General features: G+C 30.4%; 1 protein-coding gene across 1 annotated transcript in view; it reads left to right on the top strand.

Annotated features, from left to right (window-relative positions):
- The window catches only part of TLL1 (Dorsal-ventral patterning tolloid-like protein 1), an 82,885-nt gene that overhangs the window by 52,487 nt on the left and 16,532 nt on the right, over positions 1 to 13,866 (top strand). The window contains exons 9-14 of the mRNA XM_051210636.1: positions 259 to 375; positions 968 to 1,113; positions 1,823 to 2,018; positions 5,561 to 5,683; positions 7,299 to 7,459; positions 8,999 to 9,305. Of these exons, the coding sequence (XP_051070650.1) occupies positions 259 to 375; positions 968 to 1,113; positions 1,823 to 2,018; positions 5,561 to 5,683; positions 7,299 to 7,459; positions 8,999 to 9,305 (1,050 nt within the window). The remainder of the gene's footprint in view (positions 1 to 258; positions 376 to 967; positions 1,114 to 1,822; positions 2,019 to 5,560; positions 5,684 to 7,298; positions 7,460 to 8,998; positions 9,306 to 13,866) is intronic.

The raw sequence follows: 13,866 nt of genomic DNA, 5'->3' as shown, positions 1-13,866 counted from the left end.
GAAAGGTGATTATACTTCATCCATAAGTCTTAAGTTCAAATAATGTTCATTTATAATATAAATCATCGGTAATATTATGAGAGATACGTATTTGATTAATGTTCAAAGCTTATTATTCACAACTTTTTCCGTATGAACTACATCAGAAATAGATTAGTTTACATGTTGTTTCCTATAGATCTAACATTAGTGTGTTATTATCAATTTGTATACAATATTCTTATTTTGCAAATTTTTTTTATTCCGATCTTTATTTAGGTCGTTACTGTGGTCAAAATTTACCTCCACAGTTAATTTCAACTGGATCACGTCTTTGGTTAGAATATAGAAGATCTGCTGGGAGTATGACTACAGGTTTTATCGCTGATTATGAAGGTGATAATTAAATGATTTAATACTGTCCTTTTCATTTACTTAAAGTATCCTAATTATTTTGAACACTATTTTCCAACTCATGTTTACTTACGCCTGTTACTCCTCGTGAAGGAGCATAGGCCGCTCACCAGCATTCTCCATCCAACCTTGTCCTGGGCAGTCCTTTCCAGAAAAAATAATTTTCCAACTCATACTTCTTAAGTTTATACATTTGAATAATGAATTATGTTAACCTTTTGAAATTCTCTTTATTGCGTAGAATTCTGTGATGAAAAATCTGAATTTCAATTGGAATTTGTGTCTTCTGGTGTAAGATAAACATTCATGAATTTCAGCAATATTTATAACACTTACTCATAAATAAATCTTAGCTGTAGCGTTAACAGGAATTCTTCATGTAAGTATCAATGTGAGGTTTCAGAAAGAAAACAGTCATTTATTTAAAACTTCATGGCTCCGATAGGAAGAGCACTAAAACTTACATAAAACCATCAATTCACTCTTTCTATTTCACTACTTCTTAAGATTTCAAACAAAATGTGTAGAAAAAGTACTCTGAAGTTTACATGTTCATAAATATTTTCCCCTTTAGCTATATGTGGTGGAGAATTACAAATGGAAGAAGGGACACTAACAAGTCCAAATTACCCTGAATTTTATCGACCAAGTAAAGAGTGTGTTTGGCAAATTATTGTTCCCGTTGGTTATTCTGTTGCATTGATATTTCATTCATTTCAGGTGAGTTAAAAGTCTATGATTAAGAAATTCTGTGTATGTTTTGTGATGTAGCACCCAGTGTGGATTTAAATAGTGTTCAGTCATTTTTTTACATTTTACAACCTTAAGCTTCAAGTTGAGTGTTTCCAGTGCATAAAAAGCTATTTTAACAATAACAAAACAATTAAGTCTGTTTTAGTAAGGTTGTAATACAGGGATCCTTAACTGACTTTGTATGAATGATAATCTATAAACATTGATATGATAATAAATATTTATATTTAGGTCTGCAAATATTACTTTTAGCCTAAATATTTTCTGGGGTTGATTTTTCATAGATAGATCATTAGAATTCATCACAATCAGTATTTACGGTACAATGCTAATCGTAGAACTATACAACTATAGAGACTTTTGTAGACACATTAAATTGATTATTTGTCGCTAAATAATGTTTAAAAAAATAGAAAAAAGTAATCAAAATGGTTCAATTAACCTGTTTATCATGCAGTAAAAGTGCTCTATATCATCAAGTCAACTGATGATGAAAATTTGAGTATAGCTTATTTTTAGATCTATATTCTAGCTCGATACCTGTTGGCTTATAAGTGAACAGACTAAATAAATGTTCATTTTCAGCTGGTTTGTTTAATTCTTATATTTTTTCTTGAGTTAAGCATTCATAACCTGGATTGTTGATCTTTTCATTTTCTAAAATGATAATTCACAGCTAGAAAAACATGATACCTGTGTATACGATTACCTAGAGGTACGTGATGGTTTAAAAGATACATCCCCACTGCTGAAAAAACTATGTGGATCACATCTACCCACTCCAATTAAATCGACCAATAATGTGATGTATGTAAAGTTTGTATCAGATAGCTCAGTAGAAAAACAAGGATTTACGGCCACATTTCAGAAAGGTAATTTAAAATTTAAAATTAGTTATTTGATAATATATTTACAGCAAAATTAGTGAGAGATTTACTTTAATAATTTAAACTGCTTAACAGTATAATTGTAATGACCAATTTCTTTAAAGTTTCGACGTCCACAATATCTGCATAGCTAGGTTGTGTAAATAAAGTGTGAGAGAAAGTCAGCTTAAAAAAAGCACAAATCAGTAAACAAGTGTGATTAATTTGCTGAGAGACCTAAGTAAAACTGAAACTGATAAGTCTTCTAAGTGAACGCTAGATTCGGTTCCTAAGCACTTCTATTAACCCTCAGGCTAAATCTACACAGTAACCTGAACACGATAGAAAAGGCATGAAATATAGAAGAAACGCATTACTCCAAGGTATTTATAACATTTTAGATGGCCTTAGGCTTCCAGAAAATTCTGAAACCCTGCTAAACATAGTAGCAGTATAATTAATCATCCAATCAGAAACGCGACCTGTGACTTTTTACTTTCTAGATGTTTCTGGCAAAACGTCTATTGAATGCTGATTGAATAAGGGGTTTCTCAGAGTTTTCAGAGTCTTTTATGGCATTTTTCGAGGAATTTTCTAAGTCTCCCCAACAGAAACAAATTTATTTTATTTTTTTAAAGTTTTGGAAACTACGTAAAAAATTTAATTAATGAATAAACTCTGAAAATTATTGATTTACGAAAACCTGAATATCCAAATTATGTATATTATTGGCCTTATTGGAAATAATCTATACATCTGTAAGGAACTAAATTATTCAATAGAATATTATACTAATTATGTATTATCCATTTACTGTCAGTCATTAAACACTTTTACCTTAGTAAAAGAATTGCTCGGCACCAATGAACTAATGAAATTTTTGACTAACAAACATTTACGAAGGGACTATTGATATTCATAAAAGGTTGTGTATTTTAAGTATTTATTCCAGTCTATAAATGACCTGTCATAAATTTTTAAGACAATTTTGGTTCTACCGGAATAGAAGAATTCAATTCCTTGACTATGTGTGTGATATTTAAATCATTTCGTTGTGTATTTAGTTACGTATACTGTTTAACGGTCAAGAATATTAGAGATAATCTTGATCTGTAGGATTATTCACTAGCGTTACAAAAAAATTCATATCACTAACATTTTAGAGGCAATTTATCACGTCTGATTATTGAGGCGAGAATGGAATCTACACAACAGTCGACTTTAGGATTATTAATTTGAATGTTCCTATGATATAAAATTGTTGATTCTCACCTGTCGTTTATTCAAAACTGAACTTCAAGTGTTCAAAGCTAAATACTGTAATCAAGAAATGATTCGTAAAAACCAATTCTTTATTAGCTAGAAGAAAAGAGTAATCAGAAAATTCTTTTGTAAATTATCTAACAAAAAGACCAACTAAGAGTTACCTACAGTTTGATGTTTATGCTCTAAATTTCGTCTAGAGACACTAAAATAATATAAATAAAAGTGATCCAAATGACACAGCAGACAAAATGATTATTTAACTAAGATTGGCTTTCTAATTGAATTTAAAGTGTTTTGTCCAGTGTGTACTTTATGTTCAACAAAATATTGTGCCATATTGTTCAAGGCAGAATATTAAGTTGGATAGGTAATAGAGCTTTGAGGGAATATACGCATTAAAAAGATTAACACTTTTCATACAATTTTTCTCATTATTAAATTTGATTAAAGTAAGAACAAAAAACGTAGGTTTTCTTCAGCTGTTTATAACCTAGAAACAATAGTAATAATAATTTATAACTAATGTACCTACTTTGTGCCATATTAATCAAGATCAGTAGAATAATGACAACAAGTATCGCTGAACTATAAAATGGTAGAGTAGATGAATACTTAAATGTTAATAAATGTGAGGAATTTTAGAATAAATTTTTTTTTAATAACATGGAAACATGTTACTAGACAATGAAAATTGATGTTAAAGTCATCTTAAAACAACCTTGAAATTGGATGAATTAGCACATTAAGATGGATTAAGCTCAAAAATGATTCAAGAAGGAAGGAACTTATTTTTGGGAATATGAAATAAGATATTACGTCACTGAATAATGAAAAATAAAAGTTACCAGGGTAATGAGATTTACAACTACATTCATTTGAGTATATACAATCACTTTCAACATTTTAATAGTAATGACCAGAGGGTAACGAAGCAAATTATTTGTTTGAGTCTCAATTATTTTGCACAATTTTAAAATGCTAACATTTTGTTCACTATCAAGCAGATGAGGGGCAATGGTAATGTTGATAACACATTAACCCTTTAATCTTAGTTTTTGTAGGATATTCTGAGAGTTGCGAACGAGCACCTTTCTTCCTATTCTCCAATTTAAAGTGCCCTGGCATGAACATATGAACTAGTAAATAGAAGTGAAGGTAACAAGCGGTAGGATTTTAACCAATTTGTCATTCTCAATAAGCAACTTGTTTAATACAATCGGACCTGTTTAGTAGATGAACACGTCCTTTTAAGTGAAGCTTTTAGTCTAGAATTTATCATCCTAGCTATTGCATCACTTTTAAAGCTAAGTGGTTAAAGGGCTAGATTTTTATCGACTTCAACAAATTTCACTTCCCTCTTTTCTGTTTTCCTATACTTATTGCTAAACTTTTGTGGGTAAACAATATCTACCAGATGCTTTCTGACTACAATTAATTCTTATTTAGTCTTCTCTTCCGTATATAGTTTCCGTACACAGTTAGATAGTGTTCTAACCAGAACATTTTCGTAGCTTATTGGACAGGAACTATTGAAATTCAAATAAAATGCACTCCATGTATCTTTTCAATAAGTAGATCTTTCTAGATAGTCTTTTGAATGGATCTGAATGCCAATTTAAAAAAAGAAATTTGTCATAATATTTGTGTGTAAACCTTATATTAGGGCGCACTTTATTTAAAAGATTCAGTAGATGATAAGCATATCTATGAATATCGTGAGCAAGACTTCTCTTGTCAGCATACATGACGTAGAGTTTTTTTTAATCAACTATCGGATTCATTTTTGTTTGTTCCATTTTTGACATGAATATATCTGCCAGGACTGTCTCCAATGGGCAACCCATAGTGACTCTGTCAACTTGTCGATAAAATGTTTTTTTTAGACTGAAATCATGTACTTTTAGTGCATGATAGTAAAAAGTGTTTGAACTCACCCTTTAATAATAGAAGAAAGCCACTAGGAACATAATGAAATTGTTATACATCTTTAACTATCTATATGTTAATCAAACATTATATAGTAAAATCATTTTTGTTTTAAGTACAATATAGTATTCCTATACATTAAGAAAAACACAAAGTTTTCTCATTTGAAGAAATTAGATCTTCAAAATCGATATAATTTTGTATCATCTCAATCCTCTGGGTTATGACGATACTCCAATTTATTATTCAACTTAGAACTTTAAAATTATTCTTTGTTACAATAAAAAGTCATAAGTCTATGTGCAACAGAACTTTAATAGTTAAGAATATTAATTATTTTGTTTGATTTCTCATAGAATTTGATGAGTGCAAAACTATGAAACATGGTTGTTCACATACTTGTGTCAATACACTTGGAGGTTATCGATGTCAATGTGAGATTGGTTATGAACTACATGCAGATGGGAAACGTTGTGAAGGTAATTAGAATGACCCAATCAAATGACTAAAAATAAACTTTATTTATATAATGAACGAAATTTAATGATTTATTTGATTTCACATTATAGTTCACTTGTTTCCTATATCTATAAAGTGAAGTATTTTATGGTCGAGTTTACTCATTATAAAAGTTTGTAAAAATAGCTTATTATTAACTGTGTTCAATCGTCAAATATTTAATATCATGAATTATGTTCCCTATTTTCAGATTTAGTAGTGAACTTGTTACCACAGCGAACATTGTTTGCACTTACACATTATCTTTATCACTATACTTTCTCAAACTTTTATTCCTCATCTGACTAAAGAAGACTATTTGTGATTTTATCAGTAGCATTAAAACGAATTTTAAAATGTCAGTTGATTTACTGTTGTGATATTACCAGGGTTATGGATAGTAATGACTTTTAAATGAATGGATATGATCTGACCTTGATTTTTGTTCATGATTCAAATTCATGTCTTCGCGATAAAAACAAATTTTCGTAAAATCATTATTAAATAGATGTGTATTACATCTCACACATTTTAAATCTCATCAGTATGTAAATTAAAATATGGAGTTTTTCCAGTTCATTTTCCCATTTTTATCATTCATAGATAGTTGTGTTAAGTGTCATTTTGTCAGCGTAAGACAGGAATTATACAGAAATATAAAGGATCATTTGATATTAACTCAAGTTTAACATATATCCATATAGAATTTATATCAGAAGGGTTTTTTGTGAAGATTTTAGTAATTTCAATGGTTGAGATCATGAGTCAATTGAAGCTAGACCACCATGGAAAACCCGGAACCATTGGACGGCCACTTGGTCCTAGTATGGGACTCCTCAACAGTGCGCATCCACGATCCCGTCTCGCGGGCGAGGGCTGAACCACTAGACCACTGAGCCGGCATCCAACGGTGTTAATGTTTAACTTCAACCAATCCACGAAATTGAGCGACGAATCCACCATTGTCATCAGTGAGTTACTATGTCACAACAGACTCGGTCGAGCTCCACTGGTTACTGTCGCATTTCGAATTAGCATAAATTAAATTAACTGATTCCATTTCACTTTAAAGAGTATTTTGATGAAATATAATGTAAAACAGTTCAGTATTTACCTACGAATGCTATAGTAATTGACTGGATATTTAAAGTAGTGCATAATGATGCATGGAAACACTGTTTGAAACCTAGTATTTGAGATACTCATGAGAAGAAACATATCAAAATGACTTTGTTTTTCTTTTCCATTAAAAAGGACCAGGAATTTCTTATTAAGAATATTTTATACATCTAGATGTTCAAAATCAACTACAACTGAATTCCATGTCTATCTTGATTCTGTTAAGACATTAATTTTCAGCTATGTACAACTTGAACGATGTTTTGAAAATGAGAAAAATTTGAATTATTTCCGTTTACACTTCGCAAAATGTATTAGGAAGAAAGTTATAGAACTGATTTCAAAGTTCAGTCGAGATTAGGTTATTTTATTATTTCAACTACATAACATTATAGAATATTATGTTGCTATTGTTACTATATTCGTTAATCAATAACAATATTGATTATACAAGTGACATTATTTTCCATAAATTAGATGCATGTGGAGGGGTAATCAATGAGTCGAATGGTACTATTCAAACGCCTTTGTTTCCTGATTTATATCCACCTAAGAAAAATTGTATCTGGAAAATTTTGGCACCACCTAAAACGACAATTTTTCTTAATTTTACACATTTTAATTTAGAAGGTCATAATGTGAGTTAACTTACAGATATTTCTTATGTCCTAATGTTTTCATTTGTAAACTAAAAAATTCTTCAGTGACGTTGATTTTGAATATATAAACTGGTTAGAAATAATTTTTTTGTTGAGTGAATTGTTTCATCGGTTAAATGGCCTATTAGAATCTTTTATACCAAAGCAGTTTGTTGATTCCTGTGAAATTCAGTACAAAATTACACATTAGATGTTAGTTCAAAACAACCGATGACACTTTGATCTAGTGCTTGTTATTGAAACCATACAGGTGATGGATTTAGGTCAGAAATGTGTTAATTGAGTGCTCAATAAAATATTCTATGAAATGAATGATATTCGAACATATAAATTACTGTATTTTATGTAAGACTTACAAAGCTGAGATCCCCATCATAAATAAATATTAAAATTATCCAATCGAAAATGTTATAAGACTTTTACTAGGCATATTCGGGAAATCATTGTGTTCTATTTTCATTTGGTTCTGTCTCTATTCGTTGAAGGTTTCCAAGACATTGTATAATACCATATTTCTTCGTTCTTTAACATATCATATAGAATGATTTGAATTAGACAAATCAACACAGTTATTTGATCCACCACGTGGCTACGAGTTTATTGTTTTTTTACTAGTTTTATGCACACAACTTTATTTCCATTAGTTGTTCTAAAGAGAAGTGATTACTTTAAAGATTGTGTAATAAAGCACCATTTAGAAAATCATTATGTAACCTTTTACGAATTGAATTTGGAATTCGAAAATTTTTGTAAAGTAATTTGATATTAAATTTCTGTACTCCACTCCATCATTTCTACCATTATTAAAGTCCCTTGATCAGACATCAAGATGGGTCAAGAATGAGCAATGCTAATATAATTTTGCATTTGAATACAAAAATCGACAACGAAGCCTTTGCAACTCAATACTAATAATAAGGAAACGGTTTATAAAATTGAGTGATCACTAAGACAGATCAGCAAATAGTTCTGGGTTTAGGAATCACTTAATTATTTGCGATGATTACAGAAAAGTAAAGTTTGAAGTCTAGGTTTTAAGAATCAGTTAGTTACTCAAAATGATTACATGGGAATAAAGATGAATAAAGTAAGAAATTAGAGCAGGACTTGGAATTCGTAATTTGTTAATAGCAATACAGATGAAAAAATGAAAGGATAAGTTCAACATTAGTTAGATGACCAAAGAAGAGAGAAATGTTTTCTCTATATAAAGAATAGGTTTATTAAGGTGAATTCCTATGGCTTCTACTTTGTATGGGAGGCGACATCTAGATAAAAAAGAACAAGCCGAATGGAATTAGATACGTAACTTTGAATGTAATATATGTGTCGGTCTTACAGCTTGTGTTGACTAAGTGTGCTAGGATAAAACTTTCTACCGTTTTTCTTTGTTTATAAATATTCCGAATTAAATACACAGACTGTATTAAATGTAAATCCGTCGTTTTTATTTGACTATCGTTTCGGTCAAAACTAACAATGACAGCTTGATTTACAATTGTTCTTTTCCTTGCCTAGCGAGCATGTCGATATGATTTTATCAATGTTTACAATGGTTCAACAGATAATCAACAGAAAATTGGTACATTTTGTGGTGATCAAATACCAGAGCCTATTACATCCCATACAAATGAACTCAGTATTGAATTTTATTCAGATACATCTGTACAGCGTACTGGTTTCAGAGCTGTATTCTTTACTGATCGAGATGAATGTGCTGATAATAACGGAGGTTGTCAACATTTATGTCGAAATACAATAGGATCATACCATTGCGCTTGTCGACCGGGTTTTAATCTTTACGGCAGATATGAATGCAAAGAGAGTAGGTTTCATTCAGTGTTTTAAATTATAGCGAGATGGATGTATTCAGTATCATTAAGTTCTCTGCGCTGGATAGTTTAATTGAGAAGCATAGACCATCGGTATCTATCTAAACTGGAAATAAGCATTTTAGATTCACTCAACGAGTGGCAAGTAAGCCACTTGACAGTAAGTATACATATATCCAATCGATAAGGATACAGAATTCGAAAGAAATTCAAATGTCTAGAGTCTTTATGAGCAAACAAACAATAATACGGTAATCACGTTGAACTGATATTTTATTTAAGGGATAATTCTAAAATGTTGATTTCTAGTCCAGGTAGGTATTGTTCACTTAGTTCAGATTGGCAATAAAAGTCTTGCCATAAAACTGCTCACCATAGAAAACTCAACATTACTTTATGCTGTCTTTATAAATTTATATTTTTAGTTTGTGGATGTTACTATATTAATTGTAAGTAGTTTACTACGGTAAATGATTATTTTTCACTTTAAAAACATTTCTGGTAGCGGTTGTAATTTCTTTTAGTTCAGTGAGAAATATGTGCCTCCTCGAAGTAAATTTTGAACGACAATATCTATCCTAGGTGGTCCACCTTAGAAAAAGTGAAAGCTGAATTTTCAATATCAGCACCACACCTTTGGATGATAATGAACTTTTTCACTGCATACTTTAGATGTTGGGTTGTTTCAAATAATCAGCAGCAGTTTATCAATGTATGCTTCGTGTTAGATGATATTCGTCAACAGCAAGTACTTGTGAGATTTGAACCAACTAGTATCAAATTCAGAGGCGTTAAAACGGGGCCATCAGATTCGAAATATCCGTACATCATGAGTGGAGTATTCACCACAATCAATCACTGATCAGTGCGCAATGTGAAACTTCTCTAGTCCTTAGCCTTGATTGAATTCTATCGGTTATGTTGCAATGTAGCCACTATATTAGGTAACTGAAGGTTGAGTTCGCTATGTTTCGATGCTAGGTGGTTAGATCTAATCGTCTATAGACCTTGAATCCAGGTATCGTGCATTTCGGTATTCGTCAACTAACCTTTTCTACAAGGATACCCAGTGATCAATCAGTGTATATTTCTTTGTTAGCAAACATGTTCTAAGATTTCTGTAAACAGGATTAATTGATTCTCATTCAGCGAGTAGTGAGTCGCTTACATAACACAGCTTAAATATGACATTTTAGAAATCGAAAAATCGTCAGTGGAATATGGCTTGAGCCATACTGAATTAAGAGTTATAGAAAGAGAAGTTACTCTTTAACGTGCTGCTTAGTTAAATTCAAAGAATTTACTTCAAAGGCTGCCTCAAACCAAAAAAGTAAAAATCTATAAATTATTATTCCAAATATCATTCATGTAACCCTCCTATGTTTTATGAATATAACTTAATGTTTGAAAATGAATATATTATATTTCCACCTTTCTAGTCAAGTTTCTGCTTCATTTAACACAGACAAATTACTGATTTCAATGCCCTTTTAAGATATTTTTAATGTGTTCCTGGGTTTCATCAGGTTTAAAGTAGTGTATTATCATTTTATAACTGAATTCCTAGATGAACGATACGGTCTGATAAAATATGTCTTTCATTTAGACTTTATTGTTTGTAAAGAACTTAATTAATAAGCTATATTAACAAGTAATATAATTACTATTTATGGACTTGAGATATTATTAAGAACTAAATAATTATTTATATAAGATTGAACACAAAACAGATTAGTGATTATTTATTTTCCAAATACTAAACGTTTTAATCTAAGATCGTTCAATATTCAGCAAACAAAACCTTCATGTATGACGCTTTCGCCCTCCCCCCCCCTAATCAATAAATCACTAATTTTTTGATTGACCAGGAAGTGAATCTCTAATTCCTACTTACTCCATTAATACATTTGAACCAGAGAGTTTTGTTTCATGTTGATTTACTTTATCTCAGTGGAACAATGAGTCTTTTCTATATTTAACGATGCGAAGTATGGTATAATTTTGATAAAATCCTAATAAAGACAACCACACCTTCAAATACTTTACATCGTAATAATGGTTGATATTGATACATCAACATGAAACAATATGATTTTTCTTGAGGTCAATATCGCTAACTCTTGTATACAGTGTACAGTTTTGAACAATTTTTTTATTGTTCATGGTGTCTGGTATAAATTTGATTTTCTCTAAAATGTGAGCAAGTCAGTATCTCAGTAAAAGTGAAGTTTTTTGGAAAAAAATATCAGAATATTTTAATCAAAATGATAATAAGAGAACTGGAAAGAGATGTCGTTCTCAGCGTCCACTATTGTCTTAATCTGGATCCACATATACCATATATAGCTTTAAATGCCTCCCTAGTCTTGTGAACAATTGGGCATTTTGACCACAACCAATACCATTGGTATCTTTTTCAACCATACCACAAACATATTAACTCACATGATTGCGCCCAAGAGAGTTAGACGCCCGAACATTAGAATTAGTGGTCGCAAAATCTCCAATTATGTCTTCTTTATTGTACAATCGATTACCGAATCTCAATTCTGTATGTATGGCCTTCTTTAAGCTATCTTTTCTCTATTTTGGAAGTTTGTTAAATGATATTGTAGATCATACTACTCTACAGTCATTAAGTTACAAATTCATCAGTTTAACACTCTACGTGTATTTCATTTTTTACCAAAACCTTTATAAAAGGCCACACATATTTCACACAATTGATAGTCATTATTAATATACTGTATGTGTGATTATTATTTTAAACAAGAATACAACTATCATTACGATTACTATTACCATTATTATCATTATTATTATTGTTATTATTATTATTAGATTGAAACATTGTACAGTTCAATAGCTTTTTGTTTAAATTATCTCATCGTTGGCGACAAAATTAAGTTAAACAATAGGCAAATATTAATTAGTTTATTTGTATTTTTGATACTTATCTAATTTTTTTTCAACTCATATCAACAATATGAATAAGATTATCATTTTACGATTAGTATATAATTGTTTTTTATCTTTGTAATATGAAAAATGATCGGTTTAATATTAAGTTGTCAAGTAATTGGGGTTCATTAATTGCGTGATATGATTCCTGATAATATATTTATATAATGTTACATTGAATTAAGAGTGTGTGTATATGTGTGTTTCATGATTTGGTCACTATCAGTGATAATAAACTGTTCATTATCACTACCACTATTAAATGATCATATGTTTGTACTACTGAATTGCTGTCTCTAAGTAATCTAAGTGAAATTTAGCGTTTAAAGAGTTAAAGTATTTTTTTTAATGAATGACTCCCATTTTCTAATCGTTTTTACTTATTTTCATCTGCGTTCCCAAATTATTTGATGAGTAATTTAAGACTGGTTGTCGTCAGTAATTAACACCAATCGCAGAATTCTTGAAATACAAAGAACAATAGACAGTAATTTTATCTTAGTTTAAGATACTTCACCATTCTGTACCAACAACTCCATACAAGGTTTAGTTTAAAACTCGAAGATCTCAAAGTAAACATCATACTGATGAGCCACTAGACTGAAATCTAATGGTCTAGTTTCTTTCCTTAGCAGTGCTCATCCACTCGTCCGTCAAGTGTTGAATTCAGGACAATCAGATTTCTCAACGGACACCTAACCATTAGAGCCAGTGATTCATAACCCAATGGTAAAATCCTAAGTTCAATCAATTACCAATTTATTATGAAAATCACTTAATGTCACTGATAACATGTGTTTCACTCCCAATATGTTTGAATTCCATCAGTCACAACTACTCAGTAGTCATCTAATAGTTTATATTAAATCCTCTATATTAACTAATTAACTAGATACTATGATTAAAATTAAATACCATAAGTGAATAATTTCTTCAATCTACTCATATCAATAATGATGATTAGTCTGATAGAATAAGTGCATTTTTCACTTTTTTTTGAGAATTTGTTTTAATTGATATCGTATAATTCACTGAGCTTGATAGATACAGGTGCCGACTAGGTAACAGAGTTCTACTAATAGTTGTTTTTCTAAAATTATTTACCATCAAAAAAGGTATTTATCGAAAGAAGATACTTAATTAACATTTCAACAGATGTTGGTAATAAGTTTGTAGCATTATTCCGACTATCTAATGTTGAGAATCATATTTATCGAATTTTTATTAAATCAGCTACTAAGCATTGGTCTTTTTATCCGTTTCTGGTGAATATGGATATCATATCACAAAACTTGGTGATAAATTATCGAAATCATCATTCAATTTGCAAATATTTTAAAAATATCCTCCCTTCTTCAACATATGCCGATTTGAAGAATCAAATCACTAAACATCTGGAATAAGCGGTAACTAAGTTTTGGTTATAATGTAAAAGTCTTGAATAATTGTAACTTAATAAATAAGACAAAATACAATAACTGCGAACAACAGTGTGATGTAAAGCCAGTCAGTCAGCTACAACGTAGGACCAAGCACATATGTACATCGGTTCAAGTTGTCATACCTCATAACCACAACAAGATGAACACTGAA

The sequence above is a fragment of the Schistosoma haematobium genome, chromosome ZW (assembly GCF_000699445.3).
Source record: "Schistosoma haematobium chromosome ZW, whole genome shotgun sequence".
Taxonomy (NCBI): Eukaryota; Metazoa; Platyhelminthes; class Trematoda; order Strigeidida; family Schistosomatidae; genus Schistosoma; species Schistosoma haematobium.
This window is presented reverse-complemented; position numbering and strand designations above follow the sequence as displayed.